This window comes from Macaca nemestrina, chromosome 18 (assembly GCF_043159975.1).
Source record: "Macaca nemestrina isolate mMacNem1 chromosome 18, mMacNem.hap1, whole genome shotgun sequence".
NCBI classification, from domain to species: domain Eukaryota; kingdom Metazoa; phylum Chordata; class Mammalia; order Primates; family Cercopithecidae; genus Macaca; species Macaca nemestrina.
In genome coordinates this window covers 75,303,224-75,327,797 of record NC_092142.1, presented here as the reverse complement: position 1 = coordinate 75,327,797, position 24,574 = coordinate 75,303,224, and the positions used below count along the sequence as shown (strand labels likewise).

At 37.3% G+C, this 24,574-nt stretch overlaps 1 protein-coding gene across 3 annotated transcripts in view; it reads right to left on the bottom strand.

Moving 5' to 3' along the window:
* The window catches only part of LOC105491252 (contactin associated protein family member 4), a 280,044-nt gene that overhangs the window by 83,309 nt on the left and 172,161 nt on the right, over positions 1-24,574 (bottom strand). For 2 of the 3 annotated variants that reach the window (XM_011757456.3, XM_071084990.1), the window contains 6 exons: positions 23,173-23,376; positions 22,437-22,621; positions 21,532-21,675; positions 18,606-18,867; positions 9,308-9,457; positions 3,900-4,071 (listed from right to left, as the gene is read on the bottom strand). In XM_011757456.3, coding sequence (XP_011755758.2) covers positions 3,900-4,071; positions 9,308-9,457; positions 18,606-18,867; positions 21,532-21,675; positions 22,437-22,621; positions 23,173-23,376 — 1,117 coding nt within the window. The remainder of the gene's footprint in view (positions 1-3,899; positions 4,072-9,307; positions 9,458-18,605; positions 18,868-21,531; positions 21,676-22,436; positions 22,622-23,172; positions 23,377-24,574) is intronic. The other variant, XM_024795881.2, reaches the window with a different exon arrangement.

The window sequence follows — 24,574 nt, the reverse complement described above, 5'->3', positions numbered from 1 at the left end:
GGTGTGCTTTGATACCAAATGATATACTTAACAATTTCCTTTAATAAGTGTTTTACGCCCAAGCAACTTCGTAAGAATTTTTGTCTTAGTAGCCATCACTCCTGCCCCAGTCCCACTCACATTTCGGCCCCAGATGTGGGGACCTGGACAGCAGCTGCCTTTTCAGTTCTGTACTCACCCCTCAGCCATCCGTCTCCGAAGTCTCTGGACTGAGGGCCACCCTGCTGCATGTCCACAGAGGACAAGGGGAGGGCTTCTAAGTGTGTGTGTGTGTGTGTGTGTGTGTGTGTGTGTGTAGGGAGTGACTCTGTGTAAGGAAGATGTGAACATAAGACATGTGGGAATGACTCATAAGTGTAGAAGTGTAAAACAGTGGTTGTGTTCGTGTGTGAGTGTGCATGAGTAAAGATTAATATGTGAGTTGTATAAACGTGTGTAAGGATGGTGTGTGAATGTGTAAGGAGCTTTGGACTATGTGAATGAGCATATGAGTGTCCACGTGAGAGAAACGGTGTGCAAAGGTCACATTGGTGCATGTGTATAGAGAGTGTGTGTGAATAGCCATGTGGTATAAACGTGAACACGTGTGTGCATTTGTATTTACACCTTTATGTTTAGGTTTGAACCAACTTAAAGTCAATTATAGTTTTTTAAAAACCTGCCTTGTTTTAAGTTCCTGTCAGATTGTTAATGTTTTTAACGTTACTGCCTGTTTGTTTGTTTGTTTTTGTTTTTGGAGATGGAGTTTCACTCATGTTGCTGAGGCTGGAGTGCAATGGCAAAATCTTGGCTCACTGTAACCTTCGTCTCCTGGGTTCAGGCGATTCTCCTGCCTCAGCCTCCCAAGGAGCTGGGATCATAGGCGTGCACCACCACACTCGACTTTGTTATTTTATTTTATTTTTTTGTATTATTAGTAGAGACGGGGTTTCGCCATGTTAGCCAGGCTGGTCTTGAACTCCTGACCTCAGGTGATCCACCCGTCTTGGCCTCCCAAAGTGCTGGGATTACAGGTGTGAGCCACCATGTCTGGCTGGCTGTTACTGCCTGTTTTTAATTACAGTTTATTGAACCATCAAATGATACATTTATTATGCATGGATTAAATATTAACCACCCCAAACGTTAACTTGCACCCAGAGGTGCTGCATGGCATGGCAGGCAAACATTTCAGGGAGACGTCCCTAGATCCACGGTGCTTGGGCTAGAGGCTGGGCTCTGCCTTTTCTTAGCCATGTCATTTTAGCCAACTTATTCTCTCTGTGCATCTGTTTCCATATTTATAGGAAACAAACACTATTAAGAACAGGTTCTAAGAGATTTTGTGAGGCTTGATTTAAATGCTCATTCATGTTAAGTGCTTAGCATAAGGCATGCTACACAGACCTTTTTCTAAAAGGCTCCATTTAATTCTTGGGATGCCATCCATCTTGGGATGCCATGTCAATAAGTATAGCATATAAGACCAAACTAAATATATATCTTCTTCTGAGTGTAAGACAACAGGTTTAGAGATACACCTGGAAATTTAAAAAGTATGCAAATGTTACTTTGATTTTTGCTATATTTTTAAGATAGTTAGGGTTACTGTTAGCCTAAAGTGTCTTTTAAAAAGAAAATGTATAGTCAAGGTCTACCCATAATTTACTATTTCTGAAAAGCATTTTTAAGGTATAGCACTAAAGTGATATATTCTCCAAATGTGCTGATGGTCCTCTATTTTACAGAAAGTATGTACCTTCAGAAAGCAGGCAACCGGGAGTCCTTGTGTGAAATGGCAGCTCCAGAACATGTTCACATAGGGCAAAGGGTAGATATACTTGTACCAAATGAATGTTCTGCAATCCAAGATAATCAACATGCACTACCACCCACAGTGTGCATGACTGAGCCTCTCCCTGCCAGTTTCCCCGATGGCTGCTCCTCATCAGGGGTTGGGGAGTCCCTGCCTCTGTGAGCAAGCCTTATATTGAGAAGCCAGGCCCGGAAAGCCTCTCTGTGTGCCCTCTCCCAAATCAGGTTTTAGGTTCCAGAGCTGTTAAGGTTGTAACTATGGACAAGTTTGCAACAAATGGACCCAGAAGTCATTCAATCCCCAAATCAAGCCAGTTGAGGTTTAATGTCTAAATTCTCTCTTTTCATATCATCTTTCATTATAGAAAGAATTGTTTTCTCTGCAAATTGTTTTAAATAAATAAATGAGTATTTGTGGGGAGGAAATTATGTCCTTCTACTCCTATTGCTGAATATGGTGATTATTACTGTTTTCTGGACATCATGAAGTATCTATCAGTGTTCAAAACAGGATTGACAAATATTACTGAGTGGTCTGCTGGATACAAATAGAAGAGTCTTTTTGTTGACAAAATGTCTCATAAAAGTAAAAAGTTACTTTTGATGCTCCTAATTTATGTATTTATTCAAAATACATATTGAACATTACTACAGGGTAGAGGCTAATTTGGTCACACTGTTTTAAAAATTGTTTAATCTGAAATGGTTATGACATTCCATTAAACTCAATAATTAAAATTAACAGCCTTGATATTAAAGCATGACTGGCAAGATGACTTAGCTATAGTTGCTCATGCCTAACCACAGGTTTCAATTATTACTATTAATTATTATTTTTGGCTGGGCGCAGTGGCTCACACCTGTAATTCCAGCACTCAGGGAGGCTGAAGTGGGCATACAGCCTGAGCTCATGTGTTTGAGACCATCCTGGGCAACATGGCAAAACCCTGTCTCTACCAAAAAATACAGAAATTAGCTAGGCCTGGTGGTGTGTGCCTATAGTCCCAGCGACTCAGAAGGCTGAGATAGGAGGATGGCTTGAGCTAAGGAGGTGGAGGTTGCAGTAAGCTAAGATCGCACCACTGCCCTCTAGCCTGGGCAACAGAGCCAGATCTTGTCTCAAAAAATTTTATTTATTTATTTATTTATTTATTTAAGACAGAGTCTTGCTCTGTCACCCAGGCTGCAGTGCAATGGCGTGAACTCGGCTCACTGCAACCTCCGCCTCCCTGGTTCAAGTGATTCTCCTGCCTCAGTCTCCCGAGTAGCTGGGATTACAGGCAACTGCCACCACACCCAGCTAATTTTTGTATTTTTAGTAGAGATGGGGTTTCACCAGGTTGGCCAGGCTGGTCTCGAACTCCTGATCTCAGGTGATGCACCTGCCTTGGCCTCCCAAAATGCTGGGATTACAGGCATGAGCCACCGCGCCCAGCCAAAAATATATATTATTTTTAAGGTTATTTGTCCTCCACAATTAACTCTCAAGTCCTGCCTTGTCACGTCCTGTACTGATGCTCTTGTTGAAACTCTTTGATCATCCTTATACCTTGATCAATACCACAATCCCAAGCTTCTCTAGAGAAGTTTGTTTTCATTTTCCCTGCAGAGAAGATGGTAATGGGTTGTTAAAGAGGAACGTTAGGTGAAGTGCAACCAGTTGAATTCCCCTGCCTTGGAAAATATTCCGCTGTCAGGGTAGCAAATGCCAGTTTGATAACTAACCACATAGTCTCAAATGTATTGGCACCTGATGATCAATTTTACTGTGCAAGTGCCTTAATATATTGTTTAATGACATATTTTTTAACACATCTATACTTCTCTAAAATTACAGCAGCATCAACAGTATCTTTCGAGAACTGGTAGCATGTATACATATGTAGCCATACATAACATGGCCAAGTCTTCTAAATTCTGTCATTTAAAACATGACATTTAAACAAAGTGTGCATTTTTTCTTATTTGTAATGTAAATACACTCCATTTCCTGTGGAACAGATAAGAATGGGGAAGAGGAGAGAATAATTGTTCATCTTATACATAAATTTTAATCCGATGCCAAAGTTTGAAAGGAGGTCAAAATGAAGTGAGACTGCCCTTACCTGTCTGAGATGCCACACGAGTCTATCTGAAGGTCACTGAAGTTCCCAAGGGACCCCTGCTGAACTGAAATCAGATCTACCACTCTGCCACCGATAGAAATGAGCCTCATACATCCCTGAAATCCACCAAGTGGACTTTTACATTTGGATCCAAAGCTTTTGTCAGGACAACCTGATAAAAACAAAATAAAACCAGTACACATCATAAAGAATCAGAATTCAGTATCATGGACAACTTCATTTAAAAAATAAAAGAAAGAGGCATATGATTTTTTCTGTATTAAAGGAGGCAATAATGACTGCAGTCATTATTAGTTTGATCTAAATTACAAACTGAAATTCATACAAAGAATTTTTTATTTACATAGCATTCCCAGGAAGTCACTAGTATTATAATAATGTGCCAGGATATTAGCTTGATCTGGATTTGAAAAATATAAACATTAGCTCCAGAATCCTAAACATGCCAGCCAGCAATATTAAACTGTATATAACTTACTGATGGGAATTTAGTCTTTTGAATTGCACAATTAAGAACATAAAAGATGAAAGCATATACTATGTATAAGAAAAGATACATTAATAATGGTGAAATGTCTTTGTATTTATAAAGCTAACTCTTTGGAAAATGGGTTCTCTTGGCTTGGAATAAAATTACCAACTGTTTATCTAATTAATTATTGCATTTTCCTATATATAAAGGAACCATATACACAAGGATTTTAGTAAGTCTTGATGGTTTAATATCAAAAATATTTCACAGTTTGATTTTATTCTTTGCCTCATAAAAGAATGTTTCATTTACATTGATTTTTTCTAACATTTATATAAGGGTTGTTTATAATTATTTAAATAATAAATATAATATTAACCATTATTGTCTGTGGTCTAATGGCATTCTAAATGTTTCTCTATCCAAGTGGAATAATAAGTTTATGGAGTATGAATACATGTATTTCATTTTTTCAATTTTTAATTTGTATGGATACATGGTAGGTGTATATACGGGTACATGAGATGTTTTGAAACAGGCATGCAATGTGAAATAGTTACATCATGGAGAATGGGGTATTCATCCTCTCAAGCATTTATCCTTTGTTTTATAAACAATTCAATTAAACTATTTTATTATTTTAAAATGCACATTTATTAACGACTATAGTTACCCTATTGTGCTATCAAATAGTAGGTCTTATTGATTCTTTCTAATGGTATTTTGTACCCATTAACAATCCCCTACTTCTCCCCAAACTCCACTACCCTTCCCAGCCTCTTGCAACAACATGGATGGAACTGGAGGTCATTATGTTAAGTGAAATAAGCAAGGCACAGAAAGAGAAACATTATGTGTTCTCACTTATTTGTGGGACCTAAAAATCAAAACAAATGAACCCATGGACATAGAGACTAGATGGGTGGTTATTTTTTAATTAATCTTTATTTGCCATGATAATCATCAAACACTATCACAATTTCAAAGAATAAGAAGTGAGTCAGCGACTTCTTAATTCCTGTACAAACCACACTAGTTTTCTACTTGTGAATTTCCACTATAATTAAATTGTTTGACTGTTAATATTTTTCCTTAATGCTTTGTTTTCCTGACAAAATACATTTATATGGCAAGTAAAGGACAACATTCAAATTTAAAACTATTATCAGACACTGAAACATCTTATTTTAACCTAATGGAGACTTTGAAGTTTCAAATTCAATGTATCAAGATAAATTCATCAAAGCTTTTTGAGTGTTAATTTATTGTACATGGCACTACACACATTTCCAGTGCTTAAATTTCTTCTGTAGTATAAGATATGGTTACCATAATCTCAGTATGTATTCTGAAAGACTTATTAGCCAATTAAGAATGTTAGGGTAACAACTGAAAGGATAATAGTTCAATAGTATTTTGAAGCAACTATAATATGCCAGGAATACAAATAACTCTGCTAATCTTCTTTTCTCCAGGTGGCGTTTCCTGACACATCTCAAACTAATTCAGAATAAAATAAATTGTGCAATATGCCTGTAGGGAACAAAGCTAAGCAAACCCAGAGTCACAAGGAAAGATCATGGAATTTTACAGAAAGCATACTATCCTATCATGAGGCAATTCATATTCCTAGCTACAATGTTCAGTAAGCAAGAGATTCTACGAACAAAGAGGGGTTCAACCCAGGTTAGCCTCATTAGTCTATGATAAGAGGCAGCAACAAGTTAATATAATGCAATACCAGAGAGAAGTTCAGCACTGAGCCCAATTTGAGATGAAAGTCCTAAAATAGGAAGATTTCTGAAGAATACTTAATGCTGAATTAATGGATGGATCCATTACTGGAGGCAGTCAGCATGTTAAGCACCTCTGAGGATAACAGATAAATTATCGCTATATGTCACTGCAGCAGAAGTGAGATGTCAGGTTAGACTTCACAGTGCTGTAGTCAGTTCATTGGATGGAGAATGTTTGCTTTACACAAGGGAGGGGGATGTGAGAATTTTGCACACAGTATCCCCAGCTTGTGCTGCACGGCGTGTTAGGCATTGCAAAAGATTCCATGGGGGAATTTAGAGAAATGAGACACTCAGTCATTCTGAATTTAGAGAATCTAAGTTTAAAATGTGTAATTTATAAATGATAAAAGCTGAGCAGAATGTACCACCACAATGCAGTCTGACTTTGTGAAAAGCACCTGTTTGAGGGTGGAAGAAAAAGTCCAGAGTAAAAAGTGATGGCTGGATAATAGAAGTCTGGTGTGGCATATATAGAGTGCTGCTAGTCCAGGAGCAGCCCACTCTCCCAATATGACAGCCACTGTCAAGACTGGTAAAGAGTGGAGCTATAACCCAGGCTGTTGGAACAGCCCAGATAAAATAACTGGTAACTTGCGGTTAAATTGAGAGAGAAGGAGAACTGATGAGACGTGTCTCACAACACAGAATAACTTTTTACTTGAACATGAACTGGCTGAAGAATTATCTAAAAAACACTTTCCACCTAGACAACACAGATCCTAGTGATAGAGAGCAGCCTCATCTACATAGAACTTTGCAGTGTGAACGACTGTCACAGTTCACCCGAGAACTGGGGAGGGAGGTTGTTTCCAGGATGAAGGACTTTCAGCTAAAGTTGGCAAGAGTTGATCACCCCACTGCCTGTACCACCCAGGTCCCTGTGCCAGTCTTGCATTTTAGGGACCCTACTTTAGCCCTCCTCCAGTCATGCTCTTGCCTATGGTACCAAAAGGCCTCACAGGAAAAGGTGATGTGTCCACTTAGAACCCTTTCCCCTCTAGTTCACTCCCAGGATCCAGAATTTCCAGTCTGAAACCCCTAAGTGGGCTTCTTGGAAGATGGATCTCCTTAACCTGGTTCTGGAAGCACAAGGCTGGGAAGTGCAGGGCAGAGTTTGGCAGCAGGCCTTTTGCTGTCATTTGGCTCCTTGCTTCCAGCCCTGGAACTGTTAGGGTGGCCTGGATTTTGCAGGGCTTGTATTTAATGACCAATAGAATCTCATGCCAAGGTCAAGCATATTCTGATGTGAAAGAACATCGATTGAAAAAATGATTGAATAAACAGAGATACCTAAGTAAACTTGAGATTTGTAATTTTTTTTAAGAAAGCCCTGAAGTTGGAATTTTACTGTGGAAACTCTTACAATATATTATTTAGAAACACCTTAATATATGTAAAATTATAATAAACATGAAGGAAGAATAAAACCCAAATTCAGGACAGCATTTACATGGGAGATCAAAAGATATGATGCAAGAGACAGACACGCATTGATCACATTTCTTTAGCAGAGGGACACATGGGTAGGTGTACACTTAAGAAAAATGGTTAGTAATCTTTAAAATGTATATATGATGTAAGGTGTAAACAATAGAGGAAACTGGATGTGGGGTGTGCAGGAACTCTCTGTATCTTTGCAACTTTTCTGTAAATCTAAAACTATTCAAAAATGTTTTTTAAAAAGATGATGTATATCATATGTATCATAATAAAAACAAGCAAAATTACAGAGTACATGTGCAATATATTTCACTATAAAGTAACATTACAGTATGAATAAAATCAATCACTAGAGTAAACATTTATATAAACTAGCTAGGCATTGTTAAACCTGAACATGAAGGACATAAAATATGTGAAGAATGATGATTCTATTTTCATGATTTACAAACAATTTTATCCAGTCTTTTATTTTGCATCATTTAACAATATGCCTATTTTTTCCCTTATCTCTTTTAGTGCTTCTAAATCTTTTCCTTTGAAGTGAAAGCTCTTGGTTAAGTTGTTCTACATATCTTACTATTTATTAAAAGAATGTGTTACTACGGATTGCCATAAAATCAATCATATATTCCAAAAGGTTTTATAAGCAGCCCGGTTTAAACATCTCAGTAAAGGAAGCGATTATATATTTTCAGATTGTTGGCCCTAAGCAGCCTTTCACAATAATGGATTATGTAGCAGTTCTTTTTGTTTGTTCTTTTGCTTTTAGAATCCTGTAAATTGATTCATGGACTGTGTGCTCACTGTCAATACTTAGAAAATTATTTGTATTTTATTAGTGAATAATAAAGACTGGGCTACCTCTATCGAATTCAAAAATGATTCCAGATACAAGCAATTATTAAAATGTAACATAACAATGACAAAACAACGCTAACATAAGCAACACCTCAACATGATTAGAAGTGAGTCTTACTGCTGGCAGTTTTAAAACATCGCATTTCTAATGGAAAAGAACATTTGTTTCAATTTTCCAGTAATAAAAATTCATTTCCAATTTTTGGGTTTTCTTTTCCAAGCTTTTAGTTCAAACAAACATCTACTGGGCAGGTGGACACTTCATTTGTTTTGTTCTCTAAGGGAGATGAACTGGTGTCGAAGGCTGATGCCCTGATTTCATCAAATGTATCAGTGCGTTATGCTTAACAAGGAGAAGAGGTTGCTGGGGCTGATTAAGTTAAATTATTTGTCCTTTGGCATAATATTGTCCTTCTGTACTGGACAGTAGGGAAGCAATAAGGATGCTCTGAAGGAGCTAAGAGGCATAATCAAGAAAATACTGCAATTAAATCAGCCCATAAAATCAGAAGACATATAAGGATCATTTAACATTAGGAAAATATAACAAGGTTTGGATATAAAAACCGAAGACGATGGCCTACTCAAAATCAATCTCATTATAGAAACTGTAAACAGAAGTAAGTCCACCTTGCGGAAATGCATTTCAGGTCAGAATTTTTCGACTTGATCCACCCAAAATTTCCCTGATCAAAGACAGTGAAAAATTATTCCTTAGTATTCACATTGGTTAAAATATGATGACTTCACCAAGACATGGGGGCACTAATGCAAATATGGTTCAGTTGCTCATAGTGCCTGGTGCCTATTCTTACCTCCAAAGTAATAGGTGCCATCTGAATAAATCTGCTCAGGCCCCAGCGGAGGAGCAGCAGAAGCCAACTGGCCATCCACCGCCACACTCAAGTGATTCTTTTTAGCAGATAAAGAGACAGAATGCCACTGCCCATCATTTAATCCGACACCTGGGGAGATGAAATCAGTTAGAGATCTCTCTCAATAGTGAGCACTATAAGGAGTTGGTTAGAAACAGCAATATACACATCACTCAATTGGCTATAGTTCTTAACTCTATTAATTAAACACAATCACATCAACAAGGAAAGGGAGACAAATGGGAAATCAACATCCTCTGTGTGGAAATGGGGCATTCTAAATTCCCAACCCTGGACAATCCTGGATAGTTAAAATATTTCAATTATTTGTCATAGATTGATTTTAGCTTCCATCTATGTAATTTCCTTCTTAGGGAGGAAGGATTTGGGAATTCCCAAAATTCAAAGATATACCCAATAAAATGGTTTACCTGCTACTTTATACTTTTTTGATAACCACCTTTTTATGGTAGGATAATAGAATATTTAGCAAACTATACCATCAATCATTACAACAATATTGGAATAAACTATTAATAAATAGTGAAAGTCTACAGGTATAACGTAAAGTTAAAAATAACGCACTGTGAAAAAGCCATGTATATGCAATTGATCCTCGTAATTTGTAGGTTTTATATTTGAGAATTTGGTTCCTTACTAGAACTTACTTATAACTCTCAAATCAGTAGTTGAAGGGGCGTTCTCAGTCATTTGAGGACATGCACAGAGCAGTAAAGACCTTAAGCGGCCCTGTCCACATTTCCTGCTGAGGTCAAACAGGGCAATGCTCTCCCTTATTGCTTTGGCTCTCATACTGTAAATCACATTTTCTTTACATTTTTGTAAGTTTGTTCGTGATTTCACTGTTTAAAGTGGCCCCCAAACATCATAGTGAACTGTTGACTAGCATTCCTAAGAACAAGAAGGCTGTGATGTGTCTCTTGGAGAAAATACATGTTAGGTAAGTTTCATTCACGCATGAGTTATGGTGCTGTTGGCCATAAGTCCAATGTTAATGAGCCAACAACATTAAACTAAAGAAGACGTCCTTAAACAGAAACACACATAAAACAAGATTATGTACTGACTGGTTGAGAAAATGTGACAGAGGCTCCCAGGAACCTAACCCTGTTATTTCCCCCAGGAGCAAAGGTTCAGTATTCCCTAATTCAGTGTCCACAGACTTTTGAGAACTTAACTATAATAAACAATGAGAATAAACTCTATATATATTTATATACAATTCTAACTATATTCCTTTTTTTATTTGTTTGTTTGTTTTTTGAGACAGAGTCTCACTCTGTCACCCAGGCTGGAGTGCAGTAGCGCGATCTCGGCTCACTGCAAGCTCCGCCTCCTGGGTTCATGCCATTCTCCTGACTCAGCCCCCCGCCCACCACCACAGTCGGTTAATTTTTTTTGCATTTTTAGTAGAGACGGGTTTTCACCATGTTAGCCAGGATGGTCTCAATCTCCTGACCTCGTGATCCGCCCACCTCGGCTTCCCAAAGTGCTGGGATTACAGGATGAGCCACCGTGTCCGGCTCTAACTATATTCTTATGTAAGTATGGGAAGGGACTGAACAGAAATGTTCTTACATAGAAACAGTAGTTTTTGGCCAGGTGCGGTGGCTTATGCCTGTAATCTCAGCACTTTGGGAGGCTGAGGGAGGCGGATCACCTGAGGTCGGGAGTTTGAGACCAGCATGACCAACATGGAGAAATTCTGTCTCTACCAAAAATACAAAAAATTAGGTGGGCATAGTGGAACATGCCTGTGATCCCAGCTACTGGGGAGGCTGAGGCAGGAGAATTGCTTGAACCCAGCAGGCAGAGGTTGCAGTGAGCTGAGATTGCACCATTGCACTCCAACCTGGGCAAAAAAAAAGAAAGAAAGAAACATTTTTTTTCTTTTTATGAAGGAAAAATGTGATTGTTTCTATTTACTTACATACTTTCCTGTATTTTCCAAGTGCATATATATGTATATATGTATAAAGTCAAAAGTTGCTAAAATCAAAAATCGATATATTCTTATCACCTCTAAAACGCAATCTCTAGTCCCTCCTAAGGAAGCCCCAGTATCATGAATCCATCAGAATGCATAGACTTTTCCTCTTACAGGCAATCGATTCTACAAGGAGCTCTGTAGTTAAATATTGAGCAGAGATGTGAAATCTAAGCGTCTTTGTCATGAATTTACCAGTCAGGTTTACATCCATTTGAAGAGTCAACTCTGTGTGATTCTGCAGATCAAATTAGTAAACAAAAAATATAAGCAATCTATCAAACCCAAACAGCCTGTTTTCTGATATTGCATGTGATTTCTTTACTGATTTTATGTAAACCCCTTTTCTGATATATGTGATTTATTTCCCCGAGCAATTTCTACCACATGCATTTGGATCAAAAATGCATCAAAGCTGCCTTAGGTGATTACATGTCTTTGCCCTGGACGTATTTAGTCTAACACAAATTTTAGCCAGGGCACAGAAGCTCACTTTTACATCACATCCATGAAGCAAAAAAGATTATCGAAGACCCAACTCTGGTTTGGTTTGTGTAAGATAATAGGAGAGGCCTGAAAACTGGAATAGGAAGAATGTAGGTTAGATACTTTTAGACACATTTTCTAAGAGTGGACTCTGAAACAGACAGCTGAATAGAGTTATGTAATCCTTGATGGTATAGGACTGGATTAAAATAAATCAGATGTCCTAGATTTGTCATCCAGTGCTTCCTTTAAGATAGATTTCACTCATTTAGAGGGAAATTTCTTATATACTCTCTGTGTCACATGTACAGACCCTTCCCAGTCTACCACCTGCCCCTGGCATTTCTCCTACATCTCATTTCCAAAGCCCTTTGTGCAAGACTCTACTTCCCTTATTTCATTTCCATTGGTGTCCAACAGTTCTTCTCAAACTATCTGTGGGGAAGAACATTTTATTTTCTGATCTATTGCAAATTGAAACTTTTATAAAATATGATGAAAATAAATTACTAAAAAAATAGATTTTGGCAAGGCTGCAGAAAAAAAGGGGGAATGCTTGTACATTGTTGGTGGAACTGTAGATGAGTTCAGCTTCTGTGGAAAGCAGTTTGGAGATTTCTCAAAGAACTAAAAATAGAATTACTATTTGACCCAGCAATCCCATTACTGGATCTATACTCTCAGGAAAATAAATCATTCTACCAAAAATAGGGGTTCCCAATCCCCAGGGTAATGGACCGATACTGGGTCTGTGGCCTGTTAGGAATCGGATCACACAGCAGAAGGTGAGTGGCTGGCAGGCAAGTGAAGCTTCATCTGTATTTATAGCTGCTCCTATCACTTGCATTACTGCCTGGGCTCTGCCTCCTATCAGATCAGTGGCAGCATTAGATTCTCCTGGGAGTTCGAACCCTATTGTGAACTGCACATGCGAAGGATCTAGGTTGCACACTCTTTATGAGAATCTAATGCTTGATGGTCACTGTCTCGCATCACCCCCAGATGGGTCCACCTAGTTGCAGGAAAACAAGCTCAGGGCTTCCAGTGATTCCACATTATGATGAGTTGTATAATTATTTCACTATATATTATAATAATAATAGAAATAAAGTACACAATAAATTTAATGTGCTGAATCATCCTGAAACCATCCCCCCTACATTACAGTCCATAGAAAAATTGTCTTTCATGAAAACAGTCCCTGGTGCCAAAAAGCTTGAGGACTGCTGACCAAAAAAAAATGCCTGCACTTACATATTTACTGCAGTATTATTTACAATAGCAAAGACATGGAATCAACCTAAGTGCCCATCAATGACAGATCGGATAAAGAAAATGTGGCATATAGACATCACAGAATATTATGTAGCAATAAAAAAGAATGAAATAACATTGTTTGCAGCAACATAGATGCAGCTGAAGATTATTATCCTAAGTGAATTAACACAAAAACAGAAAACCAAATACAGAATGTTCTCACTTATAAGTAGGAGCTAATGCCTGGGTACACATGGCCATACAAATGGGAACAACAGGCACTGGGAACTTCAGAAGGGGAGAGGGCATGGGGCAAGAATTGAAAAACTACCTATCAGGTACCATGTTCACTATTTGGGTAATGGATTCAATTGAAGCCCAAATCTCAGCACCATGCAATATGCCCATGTAACAACCTGCACTTGTACCCCCAAATCAAAAATTTTAAAACATAAAATAAAACAATAACAAATAAATAAATAAAAGGTAAAATACAAGCCCACTAACCATGTACTTACATATTGCAGTGATCTCTTTTTACCTGTTTCTAGGAGTTTAACCTCAATTTTTACATTCATCTCATCGTAGATCAGTTAAAAGTATTTCACCGAGCCAGTGCTGGTCCAGGGACCACACTTTGAGTAGCAGGGCTCTGGGCAGTTATTGGTTAGGCATGCAACAGGATTAACCAAAAGGCTTGGGGAGGCCTATTGTCCATATAGAAGCAAAAAATAGATTAAGAACAAAACACTGCCAGAGCAACCCACTGTGTAATTTGGCACACATTCAAACACATTCATCTAACAAGCTAGCAGGTTACAGGTTGTGAACAGAATGAAGTTGTGCCGTGTTTGTGGGGGAACCTTCAGACAGCTTTTCCCAAGCGTCCTTTGTAACAAACATTATTTACTATGATGAGGAGACTTAATACCTGCCAGTTGGAATATATTACTCCAATCACAAAAGGTCCCATTAACTCATTTCAACTAACTCTACCTAATTTAAAATTAGATTCTAATTGTTTTGTAAGGATACAACTTTCCATTACTGGCTCTGATAATAGGATGGCCCCTTTCAAGGGCCACACCACTGTGAAACAGGAAAGAGAAAGAGAAATCATAGAATTTGGATTTGTTTTCTTGTTTCTGACATTGTGTAACTGAATGAAAATTCTGTGCACCAGTCCCACTACTCAGAACTTTTAAGTCTGGGAAGGAACACGTTGTCATAATAATAAAATAATAATTTTACTGAGGTATTACTTATAACAAATACTGGGAGCTTTCTATGCATAGTATCATTTAATCTTCACTATAACTATCATTATTTTCATCTTAGAAAAGGAGAAAATGAGACTGAGAGAGGAAAAGAAACTACCGAGGTCATATCCAGTTGCTGGATAGCTGAAGGAAAACAGAAAACCAAGACTGACTCCAAAACCTACACTCTGCCCTGTCTGCAAGACAGGTGTATCCCTTATTTTATTTTATTTTATTTTATTTTATTTTATTTTTTATTTTTTGCTCAAGTTAAACAATTAACTCTAAGAAAAATAGGCCCCAACAGCTAGGACATGGCCTGATACCATCAGTGAGACCTTGGTGTTGTGAGAATCTGGCTAGCACTGAGGGCTAGGCTTTGGTGTTCTTCTGCTGAATGTCAACAATAACACAGAACACCAACATCAGACAAGGCCATTCTATGACTATAATGGAAAGAAGGCGGGGAAAAGTCACGACTACTTTACAATCTTGTCTAAACACAGACAGAAGCAAGGCTACCGCACAAACCACAAAACACAAACTTCTCTCTCTCCCAATACTTATGAATGACCAATTGTTTTGTTTTGTATTTACCAATTACAACTTAAGCCTTACTTCATTCCTTCATCCTTCTAGATAAGGTTTACAAAGATATCTAATCATAGAATTACCCTCACTTCCTGACAGCATTTCGTCTACAGCAATTTTTCACTTCCTTGAAACCTCCCTCAAATCAGCTAACATAACCCCAAATCCTATGTCATCCTAACACCTTTGTCTTCACACAACCCTTGGTTTCCAGGGTGTGTTCTCTCTGTTGCAATAAGCAATAAATTCAACTTGTTTAACTCCAGATATGTTCATTGCAGTCTTTGGATGGAAAGCATTGACAATGCCAATTGGAATAATGGAAGGATGGAATAGTAAATGGAAGTGTTTGCAATTGCAGGTTGGAGAGGATAAGATTATGGACTAGAACGTTCTCTCTCTCTTTCTCTTTCTGTTGCTCTCTTTATTCTGTCTTTCAGCCTAAATCACATAAACACACAAAACACAGCAGGAGAGGGAAGATTTACATCTACTCCCTCTCTATAGATCATCTTCTAGTTCCACTCCTAAATTGCATCAGAAACATGAGAGCTTAGTTGTCATCACCCTCTCATAAGACTACAACGCATATCTATAGCGCACGATGTATAACAAAAAAATCATCCTGCCATATAGGGTAGGAGTTCTGCAAAGGTGCAAAAGGCAATTACACCTAGGCCATTCCTTAGGGAAACACCAAAGGGTATTGCCTCTTTCCAGCTGTATTTCAGCACTCTAAAGTGCCAGACATTCTTATACCCACTAACTGTAGTCACTAACCAGAATTAAGGATCCAGATCACTAGATAGCCCTTGTCAAGATGAAAATATGGAGGTGGTTGGTACCCATCACTTTGGTGGAGAGCAAGAGTTTAAGGGGAGACAGGGGTATAGCCCAAAAGTTGGGAATATTTCAACAGTGAAAGGGAGGAAGGGGGATTGACAAAAATGGCTCTCCTGGGTGCAGCAAATCAAAGGGTCTGCTCCACTCTCAGGGGCACAAGAATCAAGAATGCTTAGTAATAGAAAAATGCAGAAACATCTCAAATACTGCAAGCCTGCCTCTGCCAGGCCCTGCCCATGGGGACAAGAGGAATGGTTATAAGCCTGATTTTCACTGTTAGACAAAAACAGCAGCAGAAATGCTAAGATCATACCAGAAATCTCAAATTTGATATTAAAAACTTTGTTTTACATAGGAACATAAAACTGTACTGTTCATTGATTTTTGCTTTGACATCTATAAAGGTGGCAATGACTAAAAATATTTTGTGTCATAAGGGATTTTATAGTGCTGCTAATATGTTTTATGATTTATACTAATATAATGTGAATATTTTGAAAATGATTTAAGCTGACATAATATTTTTGAATAATTCTAAATGACAATTTGCAAAACTGTACATATTAAAAATTTAGTCTGATAACTCAAACATTTGCACAATTCAGTTCTTTCTCAATACAATTTCATCTTAATTTCACTATAAAATATATTAAAATGTTGAATTTTTCGTAAAATGTATCTCCAGAAGCTAAGAAAAATTAATCAATCCTTATATAATGCAAAGATTTAGTACAACGTGATAGCAATCCATCAGTAAAGACGTGGTTCTCTTGAAAGTCATTATAATACATCCTGACAACTGGTTTAATTATCAAGCATTGCATACGTGAAACATAAGTGGAAAGTCTTCCCCTTGGGAGAACAAACTGACCACCCACACAGCTCCCATTTAAGTGGTCTATTTTCCAACGCAGAATGTACTTGCTTCAGGGGAACTAGCAAAAAATAATATCGTGAAAGAAACGGAAAAAAAAGGGTAGAGAGAGTTTTTAAGTAAAATCTTACTTGTGTTATCTTCAGTGTACTGACATTCAGATTTAGTCTAGTATCCTTATGATTAGTATGAAAATAATCATACAAAGTCAGATGATGTCATAACAGATTATATTGTATATGAATTTAAACATTCATTTAGAAATGTTTAAATCCCATGGGGTATTCTATACGACTTATACCTAGTAATATATTAACTATACACGCTTGTAAAGTGGTTAGAAATGGGCTGGCTTCAGCCTGATCAACATGGAGAAACCCCGTCTCTATCAAAAAATACCAAATTAGCTGGGTGTGGTGGTACATGCCTATAATTCCAGCTATTTGGGAGGCTGAGGCAGGAGAATCGCTTGAACCCGGGAGGCGGAGGTTGTGGTGAGCTGAGATTGCGCCACTGCACTCCAGCCTGGGCAATAAGAGCGAAACTCCATCTCAGAAAAAAGAAGAAAAAGGAAGAAAAAAGAAATAGGCTGGCTTCATGGAGCTCACCACAGTAACGTTGCACTGAAGTGGTTTCTTTAAGATGCTGAAAATTAGGGTATGAATATAACCACTTCAGAAGATGTCAAATACATCACAATAAATGACACATTAATGGCAAGCTTACATTTTTAGACTTTCATTTTCAGGGCCTATTAATTATTAATACGAGACTGATTAATTTATTTCTTTTTGTCTAGCCAGCAAATCTACCACATTTTGAACATTAAATAAAAAGTCACAGCATAGTATCTCTTTGAAAATTATAACTAATATTGAATTCTCAGTTCCATATTTAAACTACAATAGTAGTACAGCAACAAAAAGACATATAAAGAATAGGCATTTGTATATCCATTTGTACACTTATTTTCTCATATTTAATTTCCAACTGTATTTTAACTTTTCCTTTTTTTCTCCTCTTTAAGTCACATTCCACTATTTTTCGGTCATAGTTAATATAGAGGAGTAGTACAATGGAATCTTTAAGTTGTTTTTAAAAATCATTTATTAAATTAATGTAGTAATTTACCCCAAGGTAACCTCTAGTTGCTTGGCTTGGATGCTATTGTACATACGTAAAAATGTGATTCATAGCTTTTGTCAACAACTATATAATTTTAATGAAGAGGAAAAAATATTCCTCACTCAAAGCACTGACCTAAATTAGACATTCATTTTCCAGACACTCATATAGTCACCTTAATCTTGTTACTCCTAATCATTAAAACGATACCGTATTGCCTACAAGTAGAAGAATTACATTTAGTGCCCAAATGAGGACTCTTTCATAACTCTTTGCATCCCCCCAAAATGTATTCAACTCTTTACATAAGACATCAGCAAATAAAGTTACCATTCACACTGTACACTCATATACAGATATAGATATAGATCCCAGAAAGACCTCTCCGTTTTTCTCACAGACCAGATAAGACTAATAGGTGTGTTAGGAAGAGTCTAGTTTTCCACTGAGGGACACTTAGTTAACTTGTTGGCCTATTTCGAGGTCTTCAAGTTTTCCCCAAAACATGTCACCTTAGGATATGTTCTTTGCCTGGAGTAGGAGACAGGGTCACGAAAAGAAACTTCAGTTCCCCAAAAACTATCATTTTGGTTAATAAGAACTGCTAGTATTGGAACCATATTTAAAAGAAAATTGGAATCAAGTTCCTCTAAGGAAGAGCACTTATAATCTTATTAACCCGAGTATTCATTTATTAAGCAAATATGAAATTTTTGGTTATGCATAAAATTTGGCCACAGAGATAATGAAATCTTTCAAATCCATATGCTTTGCCCTGGGGAATGCATTTATTACCTGCTGTGATGTCACTGGGTAATTTTCCTGGCTGGTAGAGATTCAACTTCAGTTTTCCATCACTCAGAAAGAGGAGGATACTCCCTGAAACCAGCTGAAGTTCGCTGAATAGCAGAAGCCCTGCCTTATTCCAAGTTCGAAATTGAAAAGTGGCAGAAACCTCTTCCTCTCCAGAGAAGTCTGGCAGCGCTAAATAACTCCGGGAGCTCAGAAAAGTCACGGGCATAGACTGTGGTTGTGAACAAGAAAATGACACATTTCCCTGAGAAGAGAGTCAAAGAGAAAGCTTTCAGAATGTTATTCACATCGCATTAGTAACAGAATTTGAAGGCTGCTTTTCCATCTCACATTTTCCACAATTTAAAACAACCGCCTGCTATCAACATGACAATTCAAATCACTGCCGTATTTCTTAAAGGTTCTTCAACCCTTTGCTCTGCTCTTCTCTCCATTTCTCAACTTTAATATAAATTTAAAAGTCAATGAAGTCAAGCTTATTTAGAAGAACACACACTGGCATAAAACATTTGGTCGTGGTCAAACGAAAACATTTGGCACTATTATGAATCTGTGAAAAGTGAACTCACTTTTATTATAAACGAATACATTGTTCCAATGAATGAAATAACAAAAGCTGAACAGCAAACTACACTAACCAACATGCTACCCTATAATGTAAAGGCAATGATAAGACTATCAAATCTAGGAAAAAAAATTGGAAACATTTTTACCAGTTGCATCTTGGTCTTTTTTTTTCTTAGTGATACATAATAGTTGTACATATTTGTGAGACATATGATATTTTGATGCACGCACATAATGTGTAATGAGCAAATCAGTATAATTGGGATGTCCATCATTTCAAACGTTTATCTTTTCTTTGTGTTGAGAACATTACAAAACTTATCTTATAGCTATTTTGAAATATACTATAATTCCTTATAAACTATAGACATCCTACTGTGCTATTGAAAACTAGAATTTTTTGCCCCTCTTCTTTCTAATCGTATTTTTGTACCCATTAAGCTGCAGCTTGATCTTATGCATCATTCGGATAGCTGCCTGATACCTTACCAGCAGCAAACCCTCTTGCCAATGAAGAGTGAATGGTCCTTGCAGTTTCTAGAAACTCGTTTTAAGGATAAAACATACACACACACATACACACACACACACACACACACACACACACCCCTATCTAAAATATTTTTATTTTTATTTTAAATAATTTCCCTTTTATAAAAAAACAACTATTTTAAAATCTTGCTGGCTGTTACGGTCACATAAATACCACCAATGTACATAATGAGAAATAAAATTCTATGTAAACAATAAATACACTTATGATGTGCTTTGGGATTTGCTGACAAGTGAACTTAAATTTATGTACTTTGGATTTTAAGCAATGAAAGAAATTCATTCAAATCAATATGTGTCTGCTTTTTATTATCAAACTGGTTAAGCTAGAAACCATGTTTCCCAGAATCCCCTTACTTGTCTGCTTCTGAGTAAAACCCAAAAAAAGAGAGCTTGGGTGATATTTGACAGTTGGAATTAAAACACCAGCAACACATTTTGTCGCAAAGGTTTTTTTGGAATCATGTGCGATGAGGGATGGCCATGCAGCGGCTGGTTTGTTCCAGTCTGTCCTTGCTCTCCTGCACTATGGCCCATCTCTTCTTCCTCACAGCTGGCCCTGCCGACGAACAGCAAGCTCAGGCCCATCCCCGGAAGCATGGCTGGGGACACACAGGGGTGGTGGCTACCCACAGGCAACAACTGCCAAAGTTCTCTTCAACCCTCCTAGGCTGAAAATGTCTGTAAGTTTCAACATGCCTCCACACACCATTGCTTTGGGCAGAATTAATGATTTCTCTGAACCCTGCACTTCCCCTGCCAGGCCATTCATTTTGTAGCTCCTCTGAAAACTGTGAAGGTCCAAGTCCTAATACAGATCCACTGTTCACAATACTTACGTTGGTGCTGCTTCCCTAACTGAAACCTAACCAAGAGAGTTATATTTAAATTCTCCCCGTTTCCATAGAATTAGAATATAATACAGTCTGACCAACATTGCCATTTGGACAGATTGGCAGATGCAATATTGTAACATATCCTATATTTGCTTGTGGTAGTAAGACCTCTTGGTGCAGATTTCCTACATGTGCTATTTCTTATATGCTGTTGTCTGTTCGTCTCTTTTATTTATCATGAATGATAAATACAAGTTTTTCAAATGTCTCCCTAATATACATGAATGTTATCTGATTCCAGAAACTCTGTATGCTCATCTGGTAAGTTTGTCAGGGAATATATAATTTAAAAATTCATAGAGCAGGATGGGCATAGTGGCTCATACCTGTAATCCTAGCACTTTGGGAGGCTGAGGCAGGCAGATCACCTGAGGTCAGGAGTTCGAGACCAGCCTGGCCAACACGGAAAAACCCTGTCTCTACAAAATACACAAAAAATTAGCCAGGTGTGGTGGCAGTCACCTGTAGTCCCAGCTACTCGGGAGGCTGAGGTAGGAGAATCGCTTAAATCTGGCAGGCAAAGGCTGCAGTGAGCTGAGATCATGCCACCACACCCCAGCCTGGGTGACAGAGTGAGACTTCGTCTCAAAAAAGAAAAAGAAAAAAAAACAAATCAAAAGAAATTAGGCTCCTGTGAGTAATGACATCACAATAAAACTAAAATATCAACCATAAAAACACCGCTTTACTTCATATAAAAATAAAATAATTATGCCCCCAAAATTACAATTCCTTCAGATAGAATCAATCTTTTATATGCATATTAATCAAAGAAAAATATTTAGGAGTAACCTCTAAAACATCATGTCAAATGGGAACCTAAAATGGAGCAATTTTACTGTGCAGTAAAAAGAAATATAGTTTTACTAATGTCTTCGTGTAAAGACTCTTACCATAGCAATGATCTGTGGTTTTTGCTGCTTGGCCAAATCAATGATATCCACTCCATTATAATAGAGATTTTCTAAACATCCATGAAAATTTCTATGTGGGAATGACACTGATTTTCCAGGTGCTGGAATCCCTCCAAAGCTGATCTTAGAAAGAAAAATGGCATCAATAATATTGTTTAGTGATTTTCTAACAATCTGCTTAATTATGATTAGCATGTATAGCCATAATCATCACACATAGATCAATTTTTCATAACCCTACACACACAAAAATTAAGATATAGATTTAAAGCAACTGTATGTGCATTTGGCTTTTATTTACACTGGAACTTTATTTTTACAAGTTGCTGATCACATCTCGCTTTGATATTCATTGGTTGATGAAAAATACATCTTTATATCATGGTAAAACTTGATCTGTTTAATACCATAACCAATCATAATATTTTATTTTAGATATGTTTCTGGCATATATTGATACTTGTGCATTCGAATCCATTGCTAATGAAATAATTAATTAGTTTGTTGCTACATTCTCCTCATAAATCTGTACTGCTCACAAATACCCTAGAACACAAAGAAGTCATAGCAAACATCCTATATTTGCTTGTGGTAATAAGATTCTTGGTGCAGAATATTTCCTACATATGATGTTCTGTGACTACATACTTTAGGTAAAAAAGATCACCTCCCTCTACAACAATCAATTTACATACTGTGGGAAAGATGAACGTACAAGTACTATACGCCGAAAGTTGCTACTGTGAGTTAGACTGTCTTGGGAAATGCTTCACCTGTTCTACGATTTACTGAAAAGGTGGGTTCTTTATAGTGTACTTGCCTTTGGGAGATTAAACCACATATACATAATAAAATCAGCATTAATTGAAACATAACCATCACACCTCATAATCAAGATTCACGAAATTGAATTCTCCCTGTGCGTGGAAATGATGCCTGTGTTCGTCCACTGTAAAGTTGACTTGTTTGCCCAAACGCTGGATGAGCACTGAATGCCAATGTTGATCATCTAGCAGGCTGCCCAGGGTGAGATTGACCAGGGTGGAAGTGGTAGGCAGTTTAGCTTCACCTTAGAAGAGGAGAAAAATAACAGCACCATTATTACCAGTTTAAAGATTAAAAAAAAAAGTTTCCCTTCTGTGGACCAGCATCTTTCATAATAATTGCAATCTTCTATGCATTCCATTTCAAACACTAGGATGGATTTCCCTGAAGTTTGAATATAATAATCTCTCAACCTTGTTGTAATTTCCTCTGCTGTTAATTCTTTTTGTCATTATTACCAATTGCATGCTCATTTTCTATGTAAACTTTATCTTTGCTACAACCTCATTGTTTTTGCTACCTCAACATCTTTCAGTGACCCATCCCTTCCTTTATGATGTTAGAAAATAGCTATACAGTTCTATCAGCACTATGTAAAAAACACTGAATGAAGATTTTGTGCAATTTGCAAAATATGAACCATTTTTACATGAAAGCAATATTGGCAAATGTACAAGCCCTTGAATCGGAAAATAAGGCCCTTTGACTGTTAAAAGATAAGCTATAAAAGCATAAAGTTACTTAGGTGATACTAAATAATCCGATTTTTGAGCACTTCACCAAATAGTTTTTTACCTGAATTAATAAGTAAAAAGAGTCTTCCTCTCCTTAATTGCAGTGTGATGTGATCTCCGTTTGGCCCTTCCCTGTGGAGTAGAATCCCATCACTCTGCATGGTTTTGAATTTCAAAGAAATAATATCTTTTATTGGGCTCAGGGATTTTTGATCAAATCTGTAGAGAAGGGAACTTTTTCCATCAAGATCAACCACTTCTGATCCTAGAAACAAAGATATTAGAAGGCATTCGAAGGATAAATATATTTTCCATTAAAGCATTTTAAATATATTGAGAAAAAGCAGCATATGGACTCACACACATGCTACAGATGCTCCTCAACTAATGATGGACTTATATCCTGAAAAACCCATCTTAAGTTAAAAATATTGTAAGTCTAAAATGCATTTAATACACGTAGCCCACCAAACCTCATAGTTTAGCCTAGCTTACCTTAAACATTCTCAGAACACTTACATTAGCCTATTGTTGAACAAAATCATCTAACACAAAAACCATTTTATAATAGGGTTGAATACCTCACGCAATTTATTGAATACTACCCTGAAAGTGAAAGATGGCATGGCTGGATAGGTACTTGAGGTGTGGTTTCTACTGAATGCATATTGTCTCTGCACTACTGTAAAGTCAAAAACCCGTAAGCTGAATCTTTGTAAGTCAGGGACTGTCTTGGTAGTTCAGCTCCTGACCATCAACAGTAAGGGAAAATACGACCAGCAAACATCTAATTCCCTATTGACACCTGGGGTTGATTTCATTTTCGTCTTTACTAACCTATTTACAAAATTCATGATCTAGAAATACATTTTTAAATGTACTCCTAAATTTCTCAAATGTACTCCTAAATGTACTAAAAAAAATAATAATAATTTTTTTGAGGCGGGGTCTTCTTTGTCACCCAGGCTGGAATGCAGTGGTACTGGCACTGTCTCGGCTCACTGCAGCCTTGACCTCTGAGGCTCAAGCGACCCTCCCACCTCAACCTCCCGAACAGGTGGAAGCATAAGTGTGCACTACCACGCTCGGCTAATTTTGTTTATTTTTATGGAGATGAAGTCCTCATTATGTTGCTCAGGCTGGTCTCGAACTCCTGGGTTCAGGCGATCTGCCTACCTCAGCCTCCCAAAGTGCTGCGATTGAAGGTGTGAGCCACCGTGCCTGGCCATTTTCTCATATTATTAAAGGCTATTTCTTCTTATTCCGTTAAACAGAGTTATAATTAATATACATTAAATCACTTTGCATATTTCACAATCAATGTTTTTCAATGGAGTTCTTGAAATTCTAAAGTTAATTTTTTTTTGGCTTCAGAAAAAGTGGTTTTGATATCTCAAAATTCTTTCATCCATACAATATGTTAACGAGGTTTACACACACATATACACACATAGCATAGACTC